At 49.9% G+C, this 19,046-nt stretch overlaps 9 protein-coding genes across 9 annotated transcripts; 5 read left to right on the top strand and 4 right to left on the bottom strand.

Moving 5' to 3' along the window:
• Nucleotides 1-8: 8 nt before the first annotated feature.
• On the bottom strand, nucleotides 9-1,001 carry ASPWEDRAFT_439511 (mitochondrial 37S ribosomal protein uS12m). The gene is made up of 4 exons (XM_040836147.1): nucleotides 960-1,001; nucleotides 446-909; nucleotides 274-374; nucleotides 9-213 (listed from the first exon to the last, which is right to left on the bottom strand). The coding sequence occupies exons 1-4, from the start codon at nucleotides 980-982 to the stop codon at nucleotides 148-150; spliced, it is 654 nt and encodes a 217-aa protein (XP_040690794.1). The 5' UTR covers nucleotides 983-1,001; the 3' UTR covers nucleotides 9-147.
• A 64-nt stretch (nucleotides 1,002-1,065) lies between these two features.
• Nucleotides 1,066-2,074, top strand: ASPWEDRAFT_439546 (proteasome maturation protein). Its single transcript, XM_040836148.1, has 3 exons — nucleotides 1,066-1,242; nucleotides 1,322-1,766; nucleotides 1,830-2,074. The coding sequence occupies exons 1-3, from the start codon at nucleotides 1,240-1,242 to the stop codon at nucleotides 1,895-1,897; spliced, it is 516 nt and encodes a 171-aa protein (XP_040690793.1). The 5' UTR covers nucleotides 1,066-1,239; the 3' UTR covers nucleotides 1,898-2,074.
• A 734-nt stretch (nucleotides 2,075-2,808) lies between these two features.
• On the bottom strand, nucleotides 2,809-4,442 carry ASPWEDRAFT_439775 (uncharacterized protein). The gene is made up of 3 exons (XM_040836157.1): nucleotides 3,488-4,442; nucleotides 3,310-3,393; nucleotides 2,809-3,245 (listed from the first exon to the last, which is right to left on the bottom strand). The coding sequence occupies exons 1-3, from the start codon at nucleotides 4,059-4,061 to the stop codon at nucleotides 3,088-3,090; spliced, it is 816 nt and encodes a 271-aa protein (XP_040690792.1). The 5' UTR covers nucleotides 4,062-4,442; the 3' UTR covers nucleotides 2,809-3,087.
• A 1,171-nt stretch (nucleotides 4,443-5,613) lies between these two features.
• erg8 (phosphomevalonate kinase) lies at nucleotides 5,614-7,058 on the bottom strand (the record flags this gene model as incomplete). Its single annotated transcript, XM_040828013.1, has 2 exons — nucleotides 5,614-6,712; nucleotides 6,769-7,058. 2 exons carry the CDS (start codon nucleotides 7,056-7,058, stop codon nucleotides 5,614-5,616), a joined length of 1,389 nt encoding a protein of 462 aa, XP_040690791.1.
• Nucleotides 7,059-7,569: 511 nt separating this feature from the next.
• Nucleotides 7,570-8,310, top strand: ASPWEDRAFT_26526 (uncharacterized protein; the record flags this gene model as incomplete). Its single annotated transcript, XM_040832868.1, has 2 exons — nucleotides 7,570-7,627; nucleotides 7,985-8,310. 2 exons carry the CDS (start codon nucleotides 7,570-7,572, stop codon nucleotides 8,308-8,310), a joined length of 384 nt encoding a protein of 127 aa, XP_040690790.1.
• Nucleotides 8,311-8,915: 605 nt separating this feature from the next.
• Nucleotides 8,916-12,725, top strand: ASPWEDRAFT_50403 (pentatricopeptide repeat protein; the record flags this gene model as incomplete). The annotated part of the gene is made up of 1 exon (XM_040837430.1): nucleotides 8,916-12,725. One exon carries the CDS (start codon nucleotides 8,916-8,918, stop codon nucleotides 12,723-12,725), a length of 3,810 nt encoding a protein of 1,269 aa, XP_040690789.1.
• Nucleotides 12,726-13,355: 630 nt separating this feature from the next.
• ASPWEDRAFT_38763 (pyridoxamine-phosphate oxidase PDX3) lies at nucleotides 13,356-14,975 on the top strand. The gene is made up of 2 exons (XM_040834957.1): nucleotides 13,356-13,741; nucleotides 13,799-14,975. The coding sequence occupies exons 1-2, from the start codon at nucleotides 13,636-13,638 to the stop codon at nucleotides 14,857-14,859; spliced, it is 1,167 nt and encodes a 388-aa protein (XP_040690788.1). The 5' UTR covers nucleotides 13,356-13,635; the 3' UTR covers nucleotides 14,860-14,975.
• Nucleotides 14,976-15,215: 240 nt separating this feature from the next.
• On the top strand, nucleotides 15,216-15,828 carry ASPWEDRAFT_170600 (uncharacterized protein; the record flags this gene model as incomplete). The annotated part of the gene is made up of 3 exons (XM_040830651.1): nucleotides 15,216-15,313; nucleotides 15,426-15,522; nucleotides 15,592-15,828. 3 exons carry the CDS (start codon nucleotides 15,216-15,218, stop codon nucleotides 15,826-15,828), a joined length of 432 nt encoding a protein of 143 aa, XP_040690787.1.
• A 154-nt stretch (nucleotides 15,829-15,982) lies between these two features.
• ASPWEDRAFT_108880 (chloride channel protein) lies at nucleotides 15,983-18,874 on the bottom strand (the record flags this gene model as incomplete). The annotated part of the gene is made up of 7 exons (XM_040828028.1): nucleotides 15,983-16,882; nucleotides 16,939-17,293; nucleotides 17,343-17,668; nucleotides 17,724-17,801; nucleotides 17,853-18,212; nucleotides 18,267-18,334; nucleotides 18,397-18,874. 7 exons carry the CDS (start codon nucleotides 18,872-18,874, stop codon nucleotides 15,983-15,985), a joined length of 2,565 nt encoding a protein of 854 aa, XP_040690786.1.
• Nucleotides 18,875-19,046: the final 172 nt, after the last annotated feature.

The raw sequence follows: 19,046 nt of genomic DNA, 5'->3' as shown, positions 1-19,046 counted from the left end.
ACGATAACCCATTGCAAGAGAACTGAAGAACGCAATGTCCCGAGTGGATAGATAGTACAGTAGTATATAAAAAAAAAAAACAGCTTCAACCCTCTTCCCTCAATCCATGCCCAGCATCAACCAGAAATCCAAATACATTAGTTATATCTAATCTCTCTTGGGCTTCTTTGTTCCGTACTTCGATCGGGCAGTCAAACGGTTGGACACACCACCCTGTAAGTATGTCAGTAATGAGATCCGGAATGATTCAACTATAGAATGATCGATACGTACCAAATCCATAGCTCCACGAACCAAGTGGTATTTCACACCAGGGCAATCCGGAGCTCTGCCACCACGAACGAGAACGACACTGTGCTGCTGAACATTGTGACCTGCAATAATTGTTATCATTCCTGGTCTCCCAGTGCTCAGACCGAACACGAAATGATATGGAAAAACCCACCTTCACCGGGGATGTATGCAGTGATGACCTTGCCACTGCTCAAGCGTACTCTGGCAGTCTTTCTCTCACCAGAGTTGGGCTTCTTGGGCTTTGTGATACCAGTTTTAAGGCAGACACCCTTCATCTGCGATCGGTCAATGAGAGCCGGAGACCGGGATCGGCGCGCACGCTGCGAGACACGGCATCCTCGCTTGACTTGGTTGTAGGTAGCTTGGCGGAAGGGAGAGGTCGAGAATTGACGGATAGAAGGGGCTGCGGACAGTCTTGCGGCGGTGATCGCGGTGGGTGTGCGGAGGACGGGCTGGAACCGGGGAATGAAGCACGAAGGCTTGGACTTGACAGGGAGAGCTGCGGGGAGAGATGGGCGTTGGACAATAGTCCGCAGCGTGCGGAGGGCGAGGGAGGAGATGAATGGCGGCATTGTCACTATGAGATGGTGGGATGGGGCTGCGAACCAGCTTGTTCTGCGGCTTCAATTGGTAACTATTCAGGATAATTTCCTGGTATGGATTACACGTGATCATTTTTTGCTGACATGAGGGTTCTGCGCAAGTGGTCAGCTTGCGGTGTCGGAGAAGCTGGACGCGCCGCTCTGGCAGCCTGACTTGCTCTATCAGAGCTACCTTGCCAGCAGACCTCCGGCTTCAATTCATCCTCTTTTATCATCTATCCACCTGCTTCCTCCATTATTCTCATTGGCTTTCCTGTGGCTAGAACCAAGGAGGCTTCTTGATAGATCTCTCATTTCCCTCTTCTTTCTCAGAGTATCTTCACCTTAAATCCCCACCGTCATAATGGTATGTGACCTCAGTCTCATCACTCACTCCATATCCAACCACTATCCAAGAATCCTATAACTAACAAGAACCAACGCAGTCTCTCCGCATCGCTCCCCCCACCAACCACCGTACCCAAACCTCCAACACAACCACCCGCCAACAGATCCCCATCTCTCTCCCCTACCCATCCAAAGGCGCCCCCTCCGCCCCAGGTCTCCCCGACACCCTCCGCAACAACATCACCCTCCCCGCCCCTACCGGTCCCCCATCCTCGAACGCCAACGCCGCAACAACCTCGGCACATCCCCTTGAGGCCCGCCTCCACGCCTGGCGCAGCACCCAGGATGCGATGAAGATGGAGTCTCTGCGCCGGGTGTACGGTATCGCCGAGCCCGTGCGTCGTGGTATGGAATTGAAGCTTGTCCGAGATGGCTCGTTCAGACCCGCTCTGCTGGGTGGCTCCCCCGGAGGAAATGTGCATGAGGATATCTTGACTCTCGGTGGTAGGGACACAGAGCTCGGGTGGGAGGATGTTTTCCAAGGTACGTATTTCTTACGCTTCCAATATACTTGCTTTATATTGTCGGTGCTGATTTATTCTGCAGGAGACGAGTTCAGGGAACCCCCCGCCTTCCACGATGAAATGGAGAAGAGATTGCGGATGGAATGGTAATTTATTTCATTTATGTCATGCCTTTCTTCATACGACTTCACTGTTATGCTTCAGTGGTTCTACACCCGATATCAGACGCAGATACAACCTAGAGTGATTTCCAAACTAGAATCGACTCTCATACTTTATCGAGCTGCGTAACGGATTCATGAGTTGATATTTACGGAATTGGATGTATTATAGTTGTGAAAGACCTCATCCAGTCTGGTGTTAAAGATGGCGAATTTATCAATCACGACATTGCCTGATTAACTCACAAAGCATTTCAAGCTAATAAACGTAACAAAATCCAATGCACTCAGTCAGCATAAGCAATATGATATGTCCATTTATTTCATTTATACATCACCTCCGCTACCAACCTCTCATAAATTCACCTATTGTGCAAGGAATGTGCACCCGAAAAAGATTAATCAAAAAAGAGAGGAACAAGAAATAATGGAATATATGTACTTGAGACGAAAAGAAAAGTGGGTCGAGCCTTAGATAAGAGAGAAAGGAAAGCAAAATGAAAGGAGAGTAAACCCTTCCATCCAATTGGGAAGCCAAGGTAGCAAGCCCTAAAATGTCCAAGGCAAAAAAGCTTCTAAGAGGATATCCTTGGTGGTACTTTGTACCAGGTGGGTAATGCATATCCAGGCTTTCCAATGTGATAGAGAAAGGGTTTGAGTTTGGTTGGACCAGATAGATTGCAGAGAAGTGGTTCGCAAATATGGGGACAAACAAGCCAGTAGACAAAGCCCAGAGGGTAAAAAAAGAGATAAAAAGAAATAGGGTATATATAACGGGAGATGAGGGACTCGAAAAAAAACGACCATCAAACCAACCTAGCGGTTATGCAAGCAGAAAGACAACCAAATCAAGGAATACACTCAGAGACACCGCAGATGCCTGAGCGCCGGAAAAAAAAGAGTAAAGTCGACAACGCCGTCCCAAGCGTATGGTTAACCATATCGAAAGCCAGATATCCTGCATCAAGGCAAATAGACAGTGGCGGGTGAAAACTCTAACCAATAGAAATAGAAAAAGCAACGATATGCAAGATCACCAGATCCAACACATTATGGTCCAAATGGTGGAGCCTCTTCTGCAACAAAGGCAAAGGGCAAAAATATGTGATAAATGACGAGGGAAGTTCGGGGCTAGAGCCGTATATGACGCGTGCCTTCTATATGCACAAAATACTTCGCTTATAGAATGACGCACCGGCAGCTGGGGCTGCGCTCACTGGCTTCCCGCTCCCTAGTGTATTGCGTCTTGGCTCCTTTGGCGTCTTCTTCATCAACGAGCTCCTGAGGCTTCACGGTCATATGCACCACGTTGGGGGCGTCCCGACTGAATTTGGAGTCTGATCGCAAGCTAGTTAGCATATCCGTTCATCGATATGTCACATGGTACAGATAAATACATACCTGATAAAGGAGCTTTATCTTCCAATAGCTTGCCAAACGAAATCAATCGAATCGAGCTAGGTGACGTCGGACGTTGTTCCCAGTCTACAATGACAAATCCATGTTAGCGTCCTCCCAATCATACCAAGCCACGCCAGAAAACCCCCCAGGCTAAATTCCAGAAGTGCGGCATTCTTACCTGATCGCCATTCTCTCCAGATCAACTCTTTCAGTGTGTAAACACTCATAAGAAAAGGATCATGGTTTTCGACATTAACAGATTGTTTCCGAAGGTATCTCCCATCGATCTTGAATGGATGCCTTGAACCGGTGATTAAAAGGAGTGTAATCACCAACGACGGTCCAGGGTCCTCATCTGCTTCCTTCGCAGTAGCATCCGATGGCTCTTCCGACGCTGACTGAGCAGCAGCGGGCGCGACGACCTTAGGCTCTTCTGATTCTAGTTGAGATACATTGTTTGGCGATGGGACCGGAGCAGCAGCAGCTTCCGTATCTTTAGCTTGGGCGGGGGCGGCCGGTGCTACTGGAGTAGTGCTTTCGCCACCGTCTTCCGGCTTCGCATCGGCCGTTGTCTGGCCTCGCTGGGTGTCCTCAGTCTGAGCAGGGGAGTTATGTGTCTGGGCGGTTTCTGACGATGAAACAGGAGCGGGCTGTGGTTGTTGTGACTGTTCGTGGGGGGATCCAGTTGATGCGGGTGCAGAAGGGTCGGCGATGCCAGATAGGCCCGGGCCCGGTTGGTCGCTAGTAGACATGTCGAATGAAATTCTAATCGCCGACTCACAATTGATCTGGATTCAGATGATGAGGATAAAGAGGTGTTGTAGCGGAGTCAGGATTGGCAGGGTGGGAAAGACCAGGATATCAGGATGGTGTGAGATAGAACGAGACGTGGTTGTTTAAAGCTTTTCCCTCCGAGGCTGGAGGCGGCGCAGTCGCTGGGGGCGGGTGAGAAACGACCGGGATCGATATGAGGGGAAAGTGGAGGGAAGAGATGAGCCTTGCGAAAGGAGAGGAGCAGTTGAAGAGGAGAATCAAGAATTTGGTGAAGCTGGAAATGAAAAGGGGGGGCGAAATAACTGGAGGAAATTAAACCTTCTCTGATGGAGAGAGGAGAGAGAGGACAACCCGGCAAAAAACACCGCGACAATAACAAAGAATAAAGAAAACGAAGCGACGGAGAAAATAAATAAGAAAAAGAACAATAGTTAGAAAAAAGCGACAAGAACGACAAGAAATCTGGGGAGAGCCGTTGGGCTTGGTTTGCGTTGGTTTCTCGTTGGCAGTTCTGAGAGTGTCGGAACTCTGATGAGCACAAGTCTGGGTCGTGCTCCAGTCTAGCTGCGACTCGCCCTCGTTCTCCTACAAGATGATTTATTTGCTCTCTACAGAGCTGGCTAGAATAGGAAGCTAATATCTACTTCCTCCTCCTCTTCGTCATCATCATAAACACATAGCCCCGCGTGCAGACCGAGAGTATCGTGCCCTTGATTGATTTCCCATGTTGATCATGGTCGCATGCGGAGAACCAGCGCCCATCATCACCACCTTTGGACTGACCACAGGATGGATTGCCACTGCTGCACCTACAGTAGAGGACAAAGAGACAGGCTGCATGCACTATTACTGCAGGATTATGGGATCTTCACCTTGGTTGCCTTGATTTCTGACTCTGTCGAGGGGTATGTACATAGCTAGCTAGTTGCCAACTCTCTCCCGGCTTTTAAGATATCTATCGGTTTGTTCTCGTCGTATGATTCATGAAGAGAGGGGGTGAAGATAGATAGATACTCAGCTCACCACCAATAGGCCATCAAACAAGATCCGCAGATCAAATGCACACTTTCGATTCATTGAAAATTCGCTCTGGTCCAATTTACAATGCTTAGAAGGCGAACAAAGAAGTACGAGTCAGATGGCGGTTTGTTTTATTTCCCTCCGAAACACACCAGCAAACGGCGCACCGCAATTTCTGCATGTTTCGATGCTTGTTGAAAACTTGAATGAGACTATCATTTCGAGTTTTCCAAGTAGCTGCTCGCATCCCCAGCTCTCTCTGGAAAGTCGCATATGCAGGGGGCTCGATATACATGTCTCAACACATACTATATATTATTATTATCATGCGCTCCACATCCCTGAAGGGAGAACCTGCTACATACTCAACGTTAGGGCTAATGATACAGCACAACGAGTGGCTGTAGTACCATGCTGCCTGTCAATCCAGTTCCACAGTCTAATTCCAAACCCTTCATGGTATGTCTTGCTGTCACCGCTGAAAAAAGGTTGCTGCGCCTTTTTTTTTCTTTATACCCAGCCATTATACTGCTCAAGCATTTCGTTCTTCACTCCTTCCGACCCATGTCGCACGCCAAGGAGTCGGACCGTGTCAATCTTCCCTCCAAAGTCGTCTTCCACCTTGCTCGTCCAGTTCTCAAACAGAGTGTTCAGTCGTTGGATCACTTCGGGCTTGTCCTGGATAAGGAGCACAATGGCATCGTATCCACCCGCGCCAGGGACCACGCCTCCAACCACTCCATCGATCGCGGACACAGCATCTAGAAGCTCGGTCTGTACAATCGGCTCAATCGGGACGTTTGACTTGCGGGTCATCGTCTGGATGTAGGCGCGCGAGCGTTGGATGTAAGTGCGGACGTCAGTATAGTCCCCAGACGCGGCCGCATCGGAGCTTTGCGCCAGCCGCTTCAGCTCCAAACGGAGGTTTTCGTTGTTCGTTTGAAGGGCCACCCAGAGCTCATCCGCCTCCTTCTGGTTTTGCTTTCGCCATTCCTGAATCTTCTTGACCATAGACGGGGAGTGCGACCCGCAATCGACATCGCACAAAACCATCTGCATGCCTCGAGGAAGTCTCATACCGAAATCCACACATTCGGTATCCCAGGGATGCTGAGGGTCGGCATCTTCCACGACAGCGAACAATCGCTCTTCGAACCCAGGGGAGCCCGCGTCGCCAATTGACTCTAGGATGGAAGGAGAGAAGCGACGGTACAAACAAGACCCGTAGATTGCTGCAGCAACATCGAATCCGGAACCGACCTTACCCTGCGCTGCACAGTGGGCTGCCTGAGCTAAGTTATGAAGTTTATCGCGGCCAGCACCGATGTCATCAGGTTGCATGGTACGATGGATGACCAGGGAAGATACCAAAGCAGTGACCAAAGCAGCTGAAGAGCCAAGACCTGTCTTGTGCGCCTCGTGCAGTGGGACGCCAAAGTTCACGAACCGACCTTGAGACCCGGCATCTTTAGAGAAAGCAGTTTCGGAATAGTAGTCATTGTCTGCGAGAATAGTAATGGACAACGATCCGAAGGCCTTGGAATCAGCGACGTAGCCGATATAGGTCAAGGCGTAGTTCAAAGAGGTTTCGACAAAGGGATTCCGTGGTCTATAGTCAATTAGATGGCATGGCACTCAAAAGTACAGAATCAAAAAAAATATTACCCATTGCCTTTCTGCTGGACCCTCACCCCACCACCATTTTCACATCGGTGCACGCTATAATCCCAGATGGCATCGACAAACTGAGGTGAACGAACAGTAACCGTGTCTTCGTTCTCCTTGTCAGCGGCATCTGACGGTGTCTTTTTCTGCTGCTCAACGATAGCATGGATTCTGGCGTCAAGAGCAAAGACCGTGCCTGTGTAGTTGCGGTCAAGAACGAGGTAGCCTCCTGTCAAAAGGACCTTGCCTGGGGCGGACAGGGCTGTTGCTGTGGGGATTTGACCGGACATGACGATCACTTAAAGACCTCGAATTTGATTGACTGAGATATGATGGTTCCAGATGTTTTGGGGATCGAATCCCGAAGTCTAATCAAGGCGCTGAGGGGTTGAAAACTGGTAAGTAAATTCACGACCAGGCATGTTGATGTCTGTAAATCCAACAATCAATTATGAATGTTGGTGGAGATACATACTGTCAAGGCTTAGTTTTGTCAAGTTAGAGCGTGGTTGAGTGCTGGCACACGATAGTGGAGGAAATCAATCAGTTCTTCCCCAGTTGTTGATGTCCAGCTCGGTGTAGTACAATGCTAAGTGGGGTAGATCAAGGCAAGTGGGTAGATGCCACTGAAGAATGGGATGTAGATTGTAGAGACGAGACAACAGCACACAGGATGAAATGAATGTATTTGAAAATTATCAATAAATAGGAGGGGAATTGGTGGTCAACAGGCGAGGCTCTAGTAAGCAATGACGAACGACCATCTTTAAAGCAGGCGCTTTGGTTGAAGCTTCCATCACGATGGTGTGGCTGCGGTTCTGGGTGTGGCTGATAGAGTCGATGCCAAGCAATCATCACGGTAAGCGCTGATAAGTTGGAGAAACGACTGGACGTTGTGAAGATATAGCCATGTACGGCATACGTGAGATGCTGACCATGATGATCAATGACACTTTCAGGGGAAAAGCATTGAAGAGTGTTACTCGAAAGGATGACTACAGAGTGTAAAACACACCCTAGTAAGGCAGCTTGATGTCACCACCGTATGATTCCAAGGGTCCCTAGCAGGAGAATTGATTAGATCAAGTACCTTTGTACTCCCTCGAGTACATGAGATGGAATAAAAGGATTCACGGGTGATAAGCGGTACATATGCTACACTCGTCATTTCCATGATGATATATCATCTTCTGTCAACACAATGTTTTGTCCTCAGGCAGCCATATAGCCTACCAACTACCAAGCTACTACTACCCTCGGCCTCCGGACTATCGGAGAACCGGCCATCGGACCCAGCGCCAAACTCCGGCCAGCGGAGATGCCAGGAAGAAAAAGAGCCGGAAAGCCAGCGTGACTCAGAGCCAACGACAGGGGAGCCCACCGCCCACGGCCAGGAACCCGGAGTTCCGGACGCCCCGCAGTCCCTATTATTCCCTTCGCCCTAGTGGTCTACGGGCGCTGATTGGCCACTACTCCCCGGGAGGCCCGAGACCACCTGATCCCTCCATCGTCGCAACTTCTCGAAGGCTTCCCTTCTGCTGACGTTGGTATCTTGGTTCTTGGTTCCTTGCGGGTTCAGGAGGAGTTTTTTAACGATGATTTTTCGTGCAATGATTCATCTTGATTACACAGCCTCCTTGAGCAGTTTTCTCTGCGGCTATTCACCTGTATTTGTAGCTTTCTCCCCCAGAGAGTCGATTCACTCTTCTCAATCATAATAATAATCAGTCGCATAATCACTGCATCTCCCCTCGACCAAACAGGTAAAGTGCGGTGTGGGATCTACACTAGCTTGTTTGGGATTGGTCGGCGTACATCCATCCAATCCATTGCATTCCAAAAAAAAAAAGTGCGCGATAGATCATTCTCGCCTGTTCTGAAATATCGATCGTTTCCTCTTTTTTACTGAGACATCCATCCTCTTGTCATCTCATTCAAAACTCACACATTTTTTTTTTTTCTCTTCCCTCCCATCCCTCATATTAGCGCGTTCTTTTGGCGACCGTCTGTCGTCAAATGAACCTGCATATTTTACATCATTGTGATTGCAAGGTAATGCATGCCACATGTTCTTTTCTCTCCGACTCGTCTCATACTGACCTCTACAGCATTGCCTCTTCACTCTGAAGAGGTCACCCGCTAGATAAATGGTCTTCAAACCATTTACTCACCTCGCGCGTCAGAGTTTCACAAAAGCCTTTACTCATGGCTATGCTCAGTCGGTAGTCGCCGCGTCGCAAACCTCGTACGCGTCCTCGACTACCTTCAATCAACTCGCCAACCAGTCCGCCAAATTTTCTCGGACAACCCAACTACAAAATGTTTTCCAACCGTCAAGCTCGTCGTCTGGTGCTGGCGCCAAGGCCAGTCAGGGCTCCGGCTCGGGAGATTTTGGATTAGCGGCCTACTACGCCGCATGGCAGCATGCCCAGCAGACTGGTGATGACAGTGACTGGAAGCAGTTCCAGTTCAACAGAAGAATTGGCTGGAAACCAAAGTCCGGTGAGGAAGCCGCTACGGAAAATAGCGGTGAATCGCCTGACTCTCACCCCGATTTCCGCGAATCGCCTCATCTCACCAAGGCCGCCGCGAACGAAGATGTTAGTGCCAAGGTGGAGGAGGCAGTGGCCCGAGAGATTCAAATACAGGAGGAACAAGCTCAAGCAGAAGAGGCTTCGGAGGCGAAGGACAACGCTGGTGTCGAACCTTTCCCCGAGCTCACCGAAGACGAGTTGGCTGTTTCCGATGTGGTTACGGACCAGGCAAAAGCTGGTTCGGATCGTGTCGTTCAGTTGGCTTCCAACAAAAAGTATGCCGAAATTCCAGCTGCTTTTGAGGCCCTGCTTAGAGATGGTTTCACTCCGACTGTTGGTGCCTACAATGCCTTGCTCCTGGCGGCAGTCAGACTTCATACCGATGTCTCTCATGCCATCCCCAAGGCACTCGATGTCTACTCCGATATGCTTCGTCGCAAGGTGATTCCCAACGAGGAAACCTACCAGACGTTGGTTCAACTGTTTGTGACTCGCGCACACGACAACATCACGGCCAAGTCAGCACTGGAGCAGGAGAGAATTCGCTATGGCGGGATGGAAGAACCGGGCAAGTTTATGTTGCAATCTAGTGAGTTGGAGCGTGACATCCTCGCCGAGGATAACTCTCTCGCCATTGCCGTCAAGCTTTTCAACACTGCCACTACCCGCCATGTTGATCTCGTCTTCTCGCTCGACATGTACAGCCGTCTTATCACCGCTTGCGCTGAAGAAGGTCAGGTTGAGGACATGATCCGCATTTACGCCCATATGGAAATGCAGAAGGTCACACCGCACGCTTCCATTTTCCCATCAATGATCAATGCATTCGCGTCTGCTGGCGACCTGACAAGTGCTGTTGAATGCTACAATGAATACAAGACACTTGCCATCTCAGATGACAATGGAGTATTCAGCATCGTCCAGCGCTTGGATGGCCAAGTCTACGCTGCCTTGGTTCGAGCTTATCTCTCTTGTGGTAACGAGGAGGGTGCTCTCCGTTTCCTCGAGCGGATTCGGTCCTCGTTCGACGATGTGGAAAACTCTGAAGCCCGCAAAGGAATCGTGGAATCAGCAATTGTCGAAAATGGCTTGGTGCAGCACTCTCTCCGCTCGGGTGAGCACAGCAAGGCCCTTGAACAAGCCAAGACCCGACTCCACGATAATGCTCTCGATCATGCCATGTCGCAGATCTGCATCACTGCGGCGGATGCCGGAAACCTCCAAACAGCATCCGAAGCATACGACCTCTTACCTACTGAAGCCAATATTCGCCAGCGCCCTGCCATTTCTATGTTGGCGTTGCATGTGCGACAAGGAAATGTGTCGGCCGCCCGGCCATTTTGGTTGATGCTAACCAGCGTGGGTCAGGCAACCCCGGAAATGGTCCAACCGACCGTTATGTATTCGGTTGCCCTGCTCAAGAGTGGTCAGATCGACGAAGGCCTGCTGGAGGCCCGCAATATGTTTGCTCGGATCCGCAATGCCTCTCCCAACAATCTCCTCCTGGCTCCCATCCGCGAGCAGATTAACGAAGCCCTCCATCTTGTCGGTCGTATTCTCATGCAAACGGCGGCCATCATCCCTCCTCAAGCTGCTATGAATCTCCTTTGGTCCATGGTGGAGAATGGGGGTCTGGTGTCCCCAGTCGCGGAGCACGCTGTCGCCAGCCTTGGCCCAATGAGTGTTTCCCAACTCAACCCTCGTGACCTTACCCTCGCTCTTCAGGTTCAGGCCGGTATGCTCGTCAACAACAGCACCATGCCGTTTGATGTCTCCCATCCGATCCGCTTCTCCCACATGCTCGACGTTGCTTTGTCTACAGGTCTTTCAATGGATGCCTTCACTACTGGTCTGATTGATCAAGCAGTTGCGATGCTGTTCAACAGCCGGCCCGATATGGTCAAGAGATGGCACGACTACCTTAAGTTGACATCGAGCCCCTCATCCTTCCTGTCTGACCGCCGCACTCCGGTATCGGACTCTTCTGTCCTCACACCGGTTTCGAGCGAAGACTCATTTGATCCGTACGCATATGCCACCGACTTCCGCGGATCGGCGATCATCGCTGAAGAGTTGGAGAGCACTAGCGGTCGGCCAGAGTCTCATCTCAATGACGCATTGGCTCGTGTGAAGAACATGCGCCGCATCGGCCGTCACCCTCGTTACATCACCTACGCTAAGCTGATCACTGCCGCCGCCAAGAATAACCGTGTCGATCTGGTTCATGAGATTTTGGGCATGGCCCGCCGTGATGTGCCTCTTACTCCTCAGCACAATGCTGTTAAATATGGCTGGGTATCTATCCTGGACGCCATGGTGGCTGCCTGTCTGACCCTTGGTGACCGCAGCCTTGCTGCCAAATACCACCAGGAGCTCCTAGAGCTCGGTTCTGCTCCATCGGCCAACACTTTCGGTCTGTACATTACCACCCTTAAGGAGTCTACCAAGACTTTCGACGAGGCGACAGAAGCTCTCAAGATCTTCCACCGTGCTGTTGCAGAGGGTGTGGAGCCGACTTCATTCTTGTACAACGCACTTATCGGCAAGCTTGGCAAGGCCCGCCGTATCGATGACTGCCTCCTGTACTTCGCGGAGATGCGTGCCAACAGTGTTCGACCAACCAGTGTTACCTATGGAACCATCGTGAACGCACTTTGCCGAGTTAGTGATGAGCGCTTCGCCGAAGAAATGTTCGAAGAGATGGAGTCCATGCCTAACTACAAGCCCCGACCAGCTCCTTACAACTCGATGATTCAGTACTTCCTCAACACCAAGCGTGATCGCAGCAAGGTCCTGGCTTACTACGAGCGTATGCAGGCCCGCAACATCAAGCCTACTATGCACACCTACAAGCTTCTCATCGATGCACATGCCTCATTGGAGCCAGTGGACATGGCTGCGGCCGACAAGGTGCTCGAAGCCATTAAAGCTTCTGGACAGCAGCCTGAAGCCGTTCACTATGCATCGCTGATCCATGCCAAGGGCTGTGTGATGCACGACATGGATGCCGCCCTCGAGGTCTTCAACTCCGTTGTGTCGAACTCCAAGGTGCGCCTTCAGCCTTGTCTTTACCAGGCTCTCCTTGAGGCTATGGTGGCCAACCGTCGTGTGGCCGACTCTGATGCCATTGTCAAGGACATGGCTGCTCGCCGGGTTGAGATGACTGCTTACATTGCCAACACTCTGATCCACGGATGGGCCGCAGAAGGCAATGTTGCCAACGCCAAGGCTATCTATGACAGTGTTGGTATCAACAAGCGGGAGCCCAGTACCTACGAGGCCATGACTCGTGCATTCCTGACATCTGAAGACCGTGAGGGTGCATCTCGCACTGTGCAGGAGATGATGTCTCGTGGATACCCCACTGCCGTGGCCTGTAAGATTCTCGATCTTGTTGGCACTGCATCAGTGGCTGCTATCTAAAGTGCTCTATTATTCTACTATAATGTTGCCTTCCATTCTCATTTCACCGGATTGAAAACTTTTTGACCCGAAAATATTTGTTCTAATGTCTTTACATTTGTCACCAGGGCTGGACCCTTTCTTCTGGCTATTTCCAGCCTGATGGCTCTGCATGGGCATTTGGGGGGCAACATTGAGTTACAGTGGGTTTCGGTTTATTGTTGTTCTTTTTCTTTTGTATATGTTGCATCCAGCGAGCGGGGCAAGGCGTTTGTTGAAAAGTTCAATAATAATGGCGCATGTATACCACGTCTGATGTTTTATGGTTTTTTTATATTCTTTCCTATGTTTATAGAACCTCCCAACTCCTCTTCCGGCAGTCACAAGATGGATGGTCACCATTCATCTTCCTTGACGCTGTGATATACAAGTCATTGCTTGTCCTGTACTTTACAGGAAAGCTGGCTTGAAAAGATCTAATAAAAACCAAGAAATAATGAGGATTTTTTTTGCATCCATGTAGATTGTGTAATGCTTCGTAGCATCATTCTGTTCTGGCAATTCGCATTCATCCATTCTATTCAAGATTAGAAAACAACTTCATAAAACAATCATCGTCACCTTGTGATGCATGGGTTGCTCTGGTGGTGTGACAATTCCGAACCCAAGCGTCTCCGACAGTCATCTGCGAACCCCGCTATTCCTCCGCATTCTTCCTCGTCAGAACTTCCTCTCCTCAATCCTATCAGAACACCATTGCTATTACTAGAGCGAGGAATCTTTTAGATCAGATTGCATTCACATCTTTGCTGTGTTTTTGATGCTTCCTCTTCGTCTGCCTTCATTCTCTCATTCGTTTCTACGTCGCATCCAGTCGGTCTCTCGAAGTCATCATAATCCCCACCACCACAATTCGTGGCGATCATTCTCAATGACAACAGAAAGACCATTGGCTGACGACAAACCCAGCTCAGACATCAGTCTGGGGGAGGGAGCACATGAAAACCTCGAAGCTCGACGCCCAAAAAAGTTGATCTGTACGCTTTATCCTCTGAACGGACAACAAGTTTGACAAGCTAATGACTCCCCCTCAGTTGCCCCCGGTGATATCGAAGCAACACCAGATCTCAAAATCACAGCCACCGAAACCTCAGACCCTTCGGCTCCTGCACCAACAACAGCGGCTCCTCCTACCTCTCGTCTGGTCCAAGAGGCTATTCGATCAGATACATCAACCCCCGATTCAGTCATGGAGACCCAGATCCTTACCCACCCAGCTCGTGCGCATCAATTCGTGAGCAATCCCCCGCTTACCATCTCCCAAATGCACCCGGCGAACCCTCTACACCAATTCAATTCTTGGTTCCGTGACCCTCGGCATGCGCCGTCCTCAGCGCCGGAGACCTGCACATTAGCTACGGCGTCGTTGCCTTCTGGTCGTGTCAGTGCTCGTGTCGTGTATCTCAAGGAATTGGACGAGAGGGGCTGGGTGGTATACAGTAACTGGGGTAGTCGAGAAGGAAAAGGTGGACAAGTATTTGGGTCCTCCGCGGACGGTTATGGGGAACTTGGCTCTATGCCGATTCCTGGAGAGGATGAGGTCGTTGTGGAAGGGTTGGACCAGGGTAATAAGTGGGCTGCGTTAACGTTTTGCTGGTCGCCTCTGGAACGTCAGGTACGGATTGAGGGTTTGCTTGAGCCACTTAGCCGCGAAGAAAGCGAAATGTACTGGCGGACAAGAGAGCGAGGAAGTCAGATTGGTGCGTGGGCTAGCTGGCAGAGTAAGGTTCTTTGGACAGCAGAAGAAGACTCTCTGGTTGAACACCGACGAAAGAGTCAGGCTGCCGCTGCCGGTGGCCACGGTAACCCGATTCTCGAATCTGGCTGTCCGGATGTTCCAGCAGACATTGATGAGATCGATCGGGAGGATGGCCGTGCTATGCTCGAGCAGCGGGTCAAAGACATGGAAGCGCGTTTCGAGGGTGTGGAGAAGATCCCTCTTCCTCCGTTCTGGGGTGGCGTGCGTTTGGTACCAGAATCCGTCGAGTTCTGGCAAGGCAGACGGAGTCGACTGCATGATAGATTCAGGTATGTGAGGGTGCAGGGCACAGAAGAGTCAGTGTTTAAGTGGCGCATCCAAAGACTCTCGCCATAGATGGCGATATATCTGCCATTGCATACATGGTGTTAAGCGTGATTCAGTTATATACATTAATTATCAGATCAATGAATAGCATGGCATATAAACACAACCGCTTAATTATAAACCCAAACTTCGTAAAATCATGGTACGTAGTCGGGTGAGACGAAACTATGGAGTCTTGAAGAGTACTTGATGCACTCTAATCCGCACTTGGCAAGCCAAGAATCCCCATCACGGGCTTCGGGCCCCCTTCACTATCAAGTATCAACATCCCATCAACCAACATCCCCATCCAGCCTAATCTAGGTCTTGAAATACAAAGAAAGATTGTCTTTGCTTTTAAATATTTCAATTGAGCAAGAACAATAATGAATCAACCAACAACGCAAACAACCAAATCGCGCTGGATTATCCTCGCCATAGCCAGCGGTGCCTTTGCCGCCTTTAATGGACTATTCGCCAAATTGTATGTTTGAATTGCTTCAACTGATGATTAATCAAATCGATATATATATATCGATTTTTAAATATCTCAGCTTTCAAGATAAACATGAAAAAAGGATACTGACTGTACCCAGAACAACCGACGACCAAACCTCCGCCATCACAAGAGCCATCCTCCACATCTTCACCTCCAACGACGAGAATGCTTTCCTGGAGTTGGTAGTTAGAGGTGTACGTCCACCCCCCTTCCCTTCTAAACATCTTGCAATTATAAAGGTATCTTGTAGCTAATCCTTATAGATCTGTCTGGGCCTAAACGTTCTCTGCAATGTCATCATGTGGGCCCTCTTCACCCGCGCGCTGACCGCGTCTCCCTCGACGACGAAGGTGTCTATCACCAACACGTCGGCGAATTTCTTTGTCACCGCAATGCTGGGGATGATTGTTTTCCGGGAGAAGTTGGGCGGGTTGTGGTGGATTGGGGCGGCGATGATGGCGGCTGGGTGTATTTTAGTTGGAATGAGGGAGGAGTCGTAGATCTATTCTTTTTGTTTCTATAATGTTGGATAATGTTTGGGGTATGGCTGAGAGCAAAGTACATTTTCATAAAAAGACGGTTTACATATAAGTATAAGTGATCTATGTTCAAACAAATGATGAGGATACCTGATCCTGATCTAGCAAGAAAGTGTCAACGTCTATCTCTCTCCTCCAACTCAACGAATCCATCGTCTTCCTCCGTTCCATCCAAGATACCAGATTGCTCTCTGTTCTCTGTTGAGGTGGACCTCACGTCTTGTCCGGTTCTTTGCCACCAGGGCACTTTACCGCTCAAGTGTTGAATGAACTTCCACACCCGTTCCTCAAGTGTATCGCCAGCTCTTCCGTTGTGAAGGTGTCCTCCGAGGGGCACCTCGGTTGCACTGGTGGCAGCCAGCACATGCTCCTCCGCCTCTACCTTGAATTGATATTTCAAGCAGTCCTTGACGGTTACGAGGCCCGTCAGTCGGCCACGATGTTCGACCAAGATGACTCTCGGTCCCATCTTTTTAAAGATCTCCATCACGGTCTCGAGAGGCAAGCGGGGATGCACAGTCAGCGGTGTATGGTCGACATACCTGCTGAAATCCACGTGTCTTGCACCCGAGCTCGACTGGATAGCGTCGAAAGTGTCGGGGGCTAAGCGACTCGTCGAGACGGAGGCCCTGCGCGCCACCGAGGCTTCAGCCGCTTCTTTGGTAAATACACAACGGGCATTGGGTGAAAGCATGCCCTCGCTCCGGGCGCGGTCGATCGCATAGCGGAGCTCTGTACGGCCAACATAGCCTACCAGAGTCTTGGACGTTCGGTCTTCAACAATTGGAAAGCCTTGGAATTTGTTGTCACTCAAGAGATGCTCGGCCTCCCGTACAGGGAAATCGGAAGCAGGCAGCGATAGAGGTTCGACCGTCATGGCTTGGGAAACAGGAACATTAAAGACGTGATCTTCCTTATTATCCAAGAAAGGGAACCCGTTTGACCAAATCATCCGGTCCGCGATTCCACCATTGCCAAACCGATCCCCGACAGCTTTGGTGACACCTACCACGATCTAGACATAGGGTTAGCATTCAATCATTTCCTTATACGAAATCGAAGAGAGCTCACCATAGTGGGAAGGATATACGTCAGAGCCCCAGTGAGCTCGAACATGATCACTGTCACAGAGATCGTCAAGTGCATGATTCCACTGAGCGCCGCGCCCGCTCCCAAGAAAGCATATGTTCCTGGGGTGATACAGGGAACATCTGGGGAACAGGCTGAAAAGAATGTGGAATCGGGGAAAGATTCATGTAAGGCTTGGACGAGTATGCCAATCATACGACCAAAGGATGCTCCGATAGCCATCGATGGAACGAAAATTCCAGCTGGCACCTTACAGCCGTATGATATAATCACCAAGAATATTCGGAGCACGGTAGCGGCTGATAGCGACAAAACCAAGGGCCATCGGTTCTTCGACCTAATCAACTTGTTAGAAAAGGAGACATCATCTCAGAAAAATCACTTACTCGCAAAGACCATCGTAATCGTGACCCCCTTCACACTCCCGAAACAATATTTCCATCATTTCAGTCATGTTAATCTTCAGGAACATATTGGGGTAGCACAGAAGCGCGGTTACGCCAGCAAGAACCACTGATTCGACGATGGGGTGCATTGAGAGATACTTCTTTCTGAATGCCTGCACTCGAAGATTCCATTTGATCACAAATGCGCCATATAAACCACCGAATATTCCGATGAAAACAAAGAAGATAAGCTCGAAGAAGTGCCAAGTACGGTCGTATTGCACTTGAAACATGACCAGTTGCCCGGTTCTAAAGGGGTTCATTGCCTGGAATTTGCATTAACATCCATACTCGGGCTGAATGGCCTTTTAATCTGCCTACCGCCAACACGCTCGTCGCAACTAAAGCGCAAAAGTAACTGCGCCAGAGGGTCTTGAGGGGGAAATATGATGCCATTTCCTGGAAGTTCATCAATATCGAGTCCTAGGATATTGGATCCGGTGTACATACCTCGAGTGAGAACAGAACACCACCGATGGGACTACCGAATGCGACAGCCACACCAGCAGCTGCCGTAGCTGTTAAAACCTCCCTAGTCTTCGACGCATTTTGCTTGTATTTGCTAAAGAATCGAGAGATCACATTCCCTGTACAAACGGCAAAATGTACACTAGGCCCTTCTTTGCCCACTGAAAGACCGGAGGCGATAGCCAAAGGCAGTGCAATAGATTTGATCAGGAGTGTCCATGCGCCGAGAAAGCCCTTCATAACAAAACCAGCAATAATGCATTTTATCTCAGATATACCGGAGCCTGCGGCATATGGGGCGAATGATTTGACCAAAGTTGCGGCGATAAAGGCAAACAACATCTGTACCAAGTCTCATCAGCAACTGCGATCCACATGGGGTAGAGCATAACGCACCGCAAAGCAGAAGTATAAGACGTAGTTCACAAACCAGATTGAGGTCCACTGCTTCCATTCAGGGCAGCCTGTCAAACAGGGAGAAATTAGCTTCATAGCCCATGGTCCAAACCGCATGGCCTTGACATACCTCCCTCGGAGCCCCAACAACAGAATTGCTCATTGAGATAAAAGGCAGTGGTACAATGGCCCAGCTTAATGTCTGACAACCACTCCGTGATGATATTTAGAAAAGCCGAGTTCAAGCCAATGGCTGCGCCAACGATTGTGATCACCAGCCAGGCCTGTCCCGCATCGTAAGATTCCCGGACCTTGCGCCTCCATCCAAAGGTGCCTTCCTGGTCCCAGAAAGCAGACCCTTCCCGTCGCTTGGCTCTTCTCCGTGCCTGTTCGTGCACTGCATCCTGAACCCAATCTATCGTTGTAAAGTCTTCATATCTTTTTATTTCGCTGATCTCCTCCGTAATTCCCGGCGGGCCGTGGTCAACAGGTGGGTGCGGTTCGGCGGGCGATGTAACGGACAAGCCTGATAACCTCCTCCAGTTCCGACGCTCAGATAGGACTGAGGGGGAACGGGCGGAGGCGGAAGAGGCACGATTCGAGGTCATACCATCGGTTGTCTTTGTGCGATGAGCATAATTAGTCGAGGTTGGCCTGATGCTCTGAAGCTCTTCGATTGGAGATGACACTTGAATGAATACGCAACCCGCCCACGTGAGATCGAAGCTACCCGCGTTTGGATCGAACAAGCTGTTTGTTCTGGAATTTTCAATTAAATGG

Source organism: Aspergillus wentii, assembly GCF_001890725.1.
Source record: "Aspergillus wentii DTO 134E9 unplaced genomic scaffold ASPWEscaffold_3, whole genome shotgun sequence".
In the NCBI taxonomy this organism is placed as follows: Eukaryota; Fungi; Ascomycota; class Eurotiomycetes; order Eurotiales; family Aspergillaceae; genus Aspergillus; species Aspergillus wentii.
This window is presented reverse-complemented; position numbering and strand designations above follow the sequence as displayed.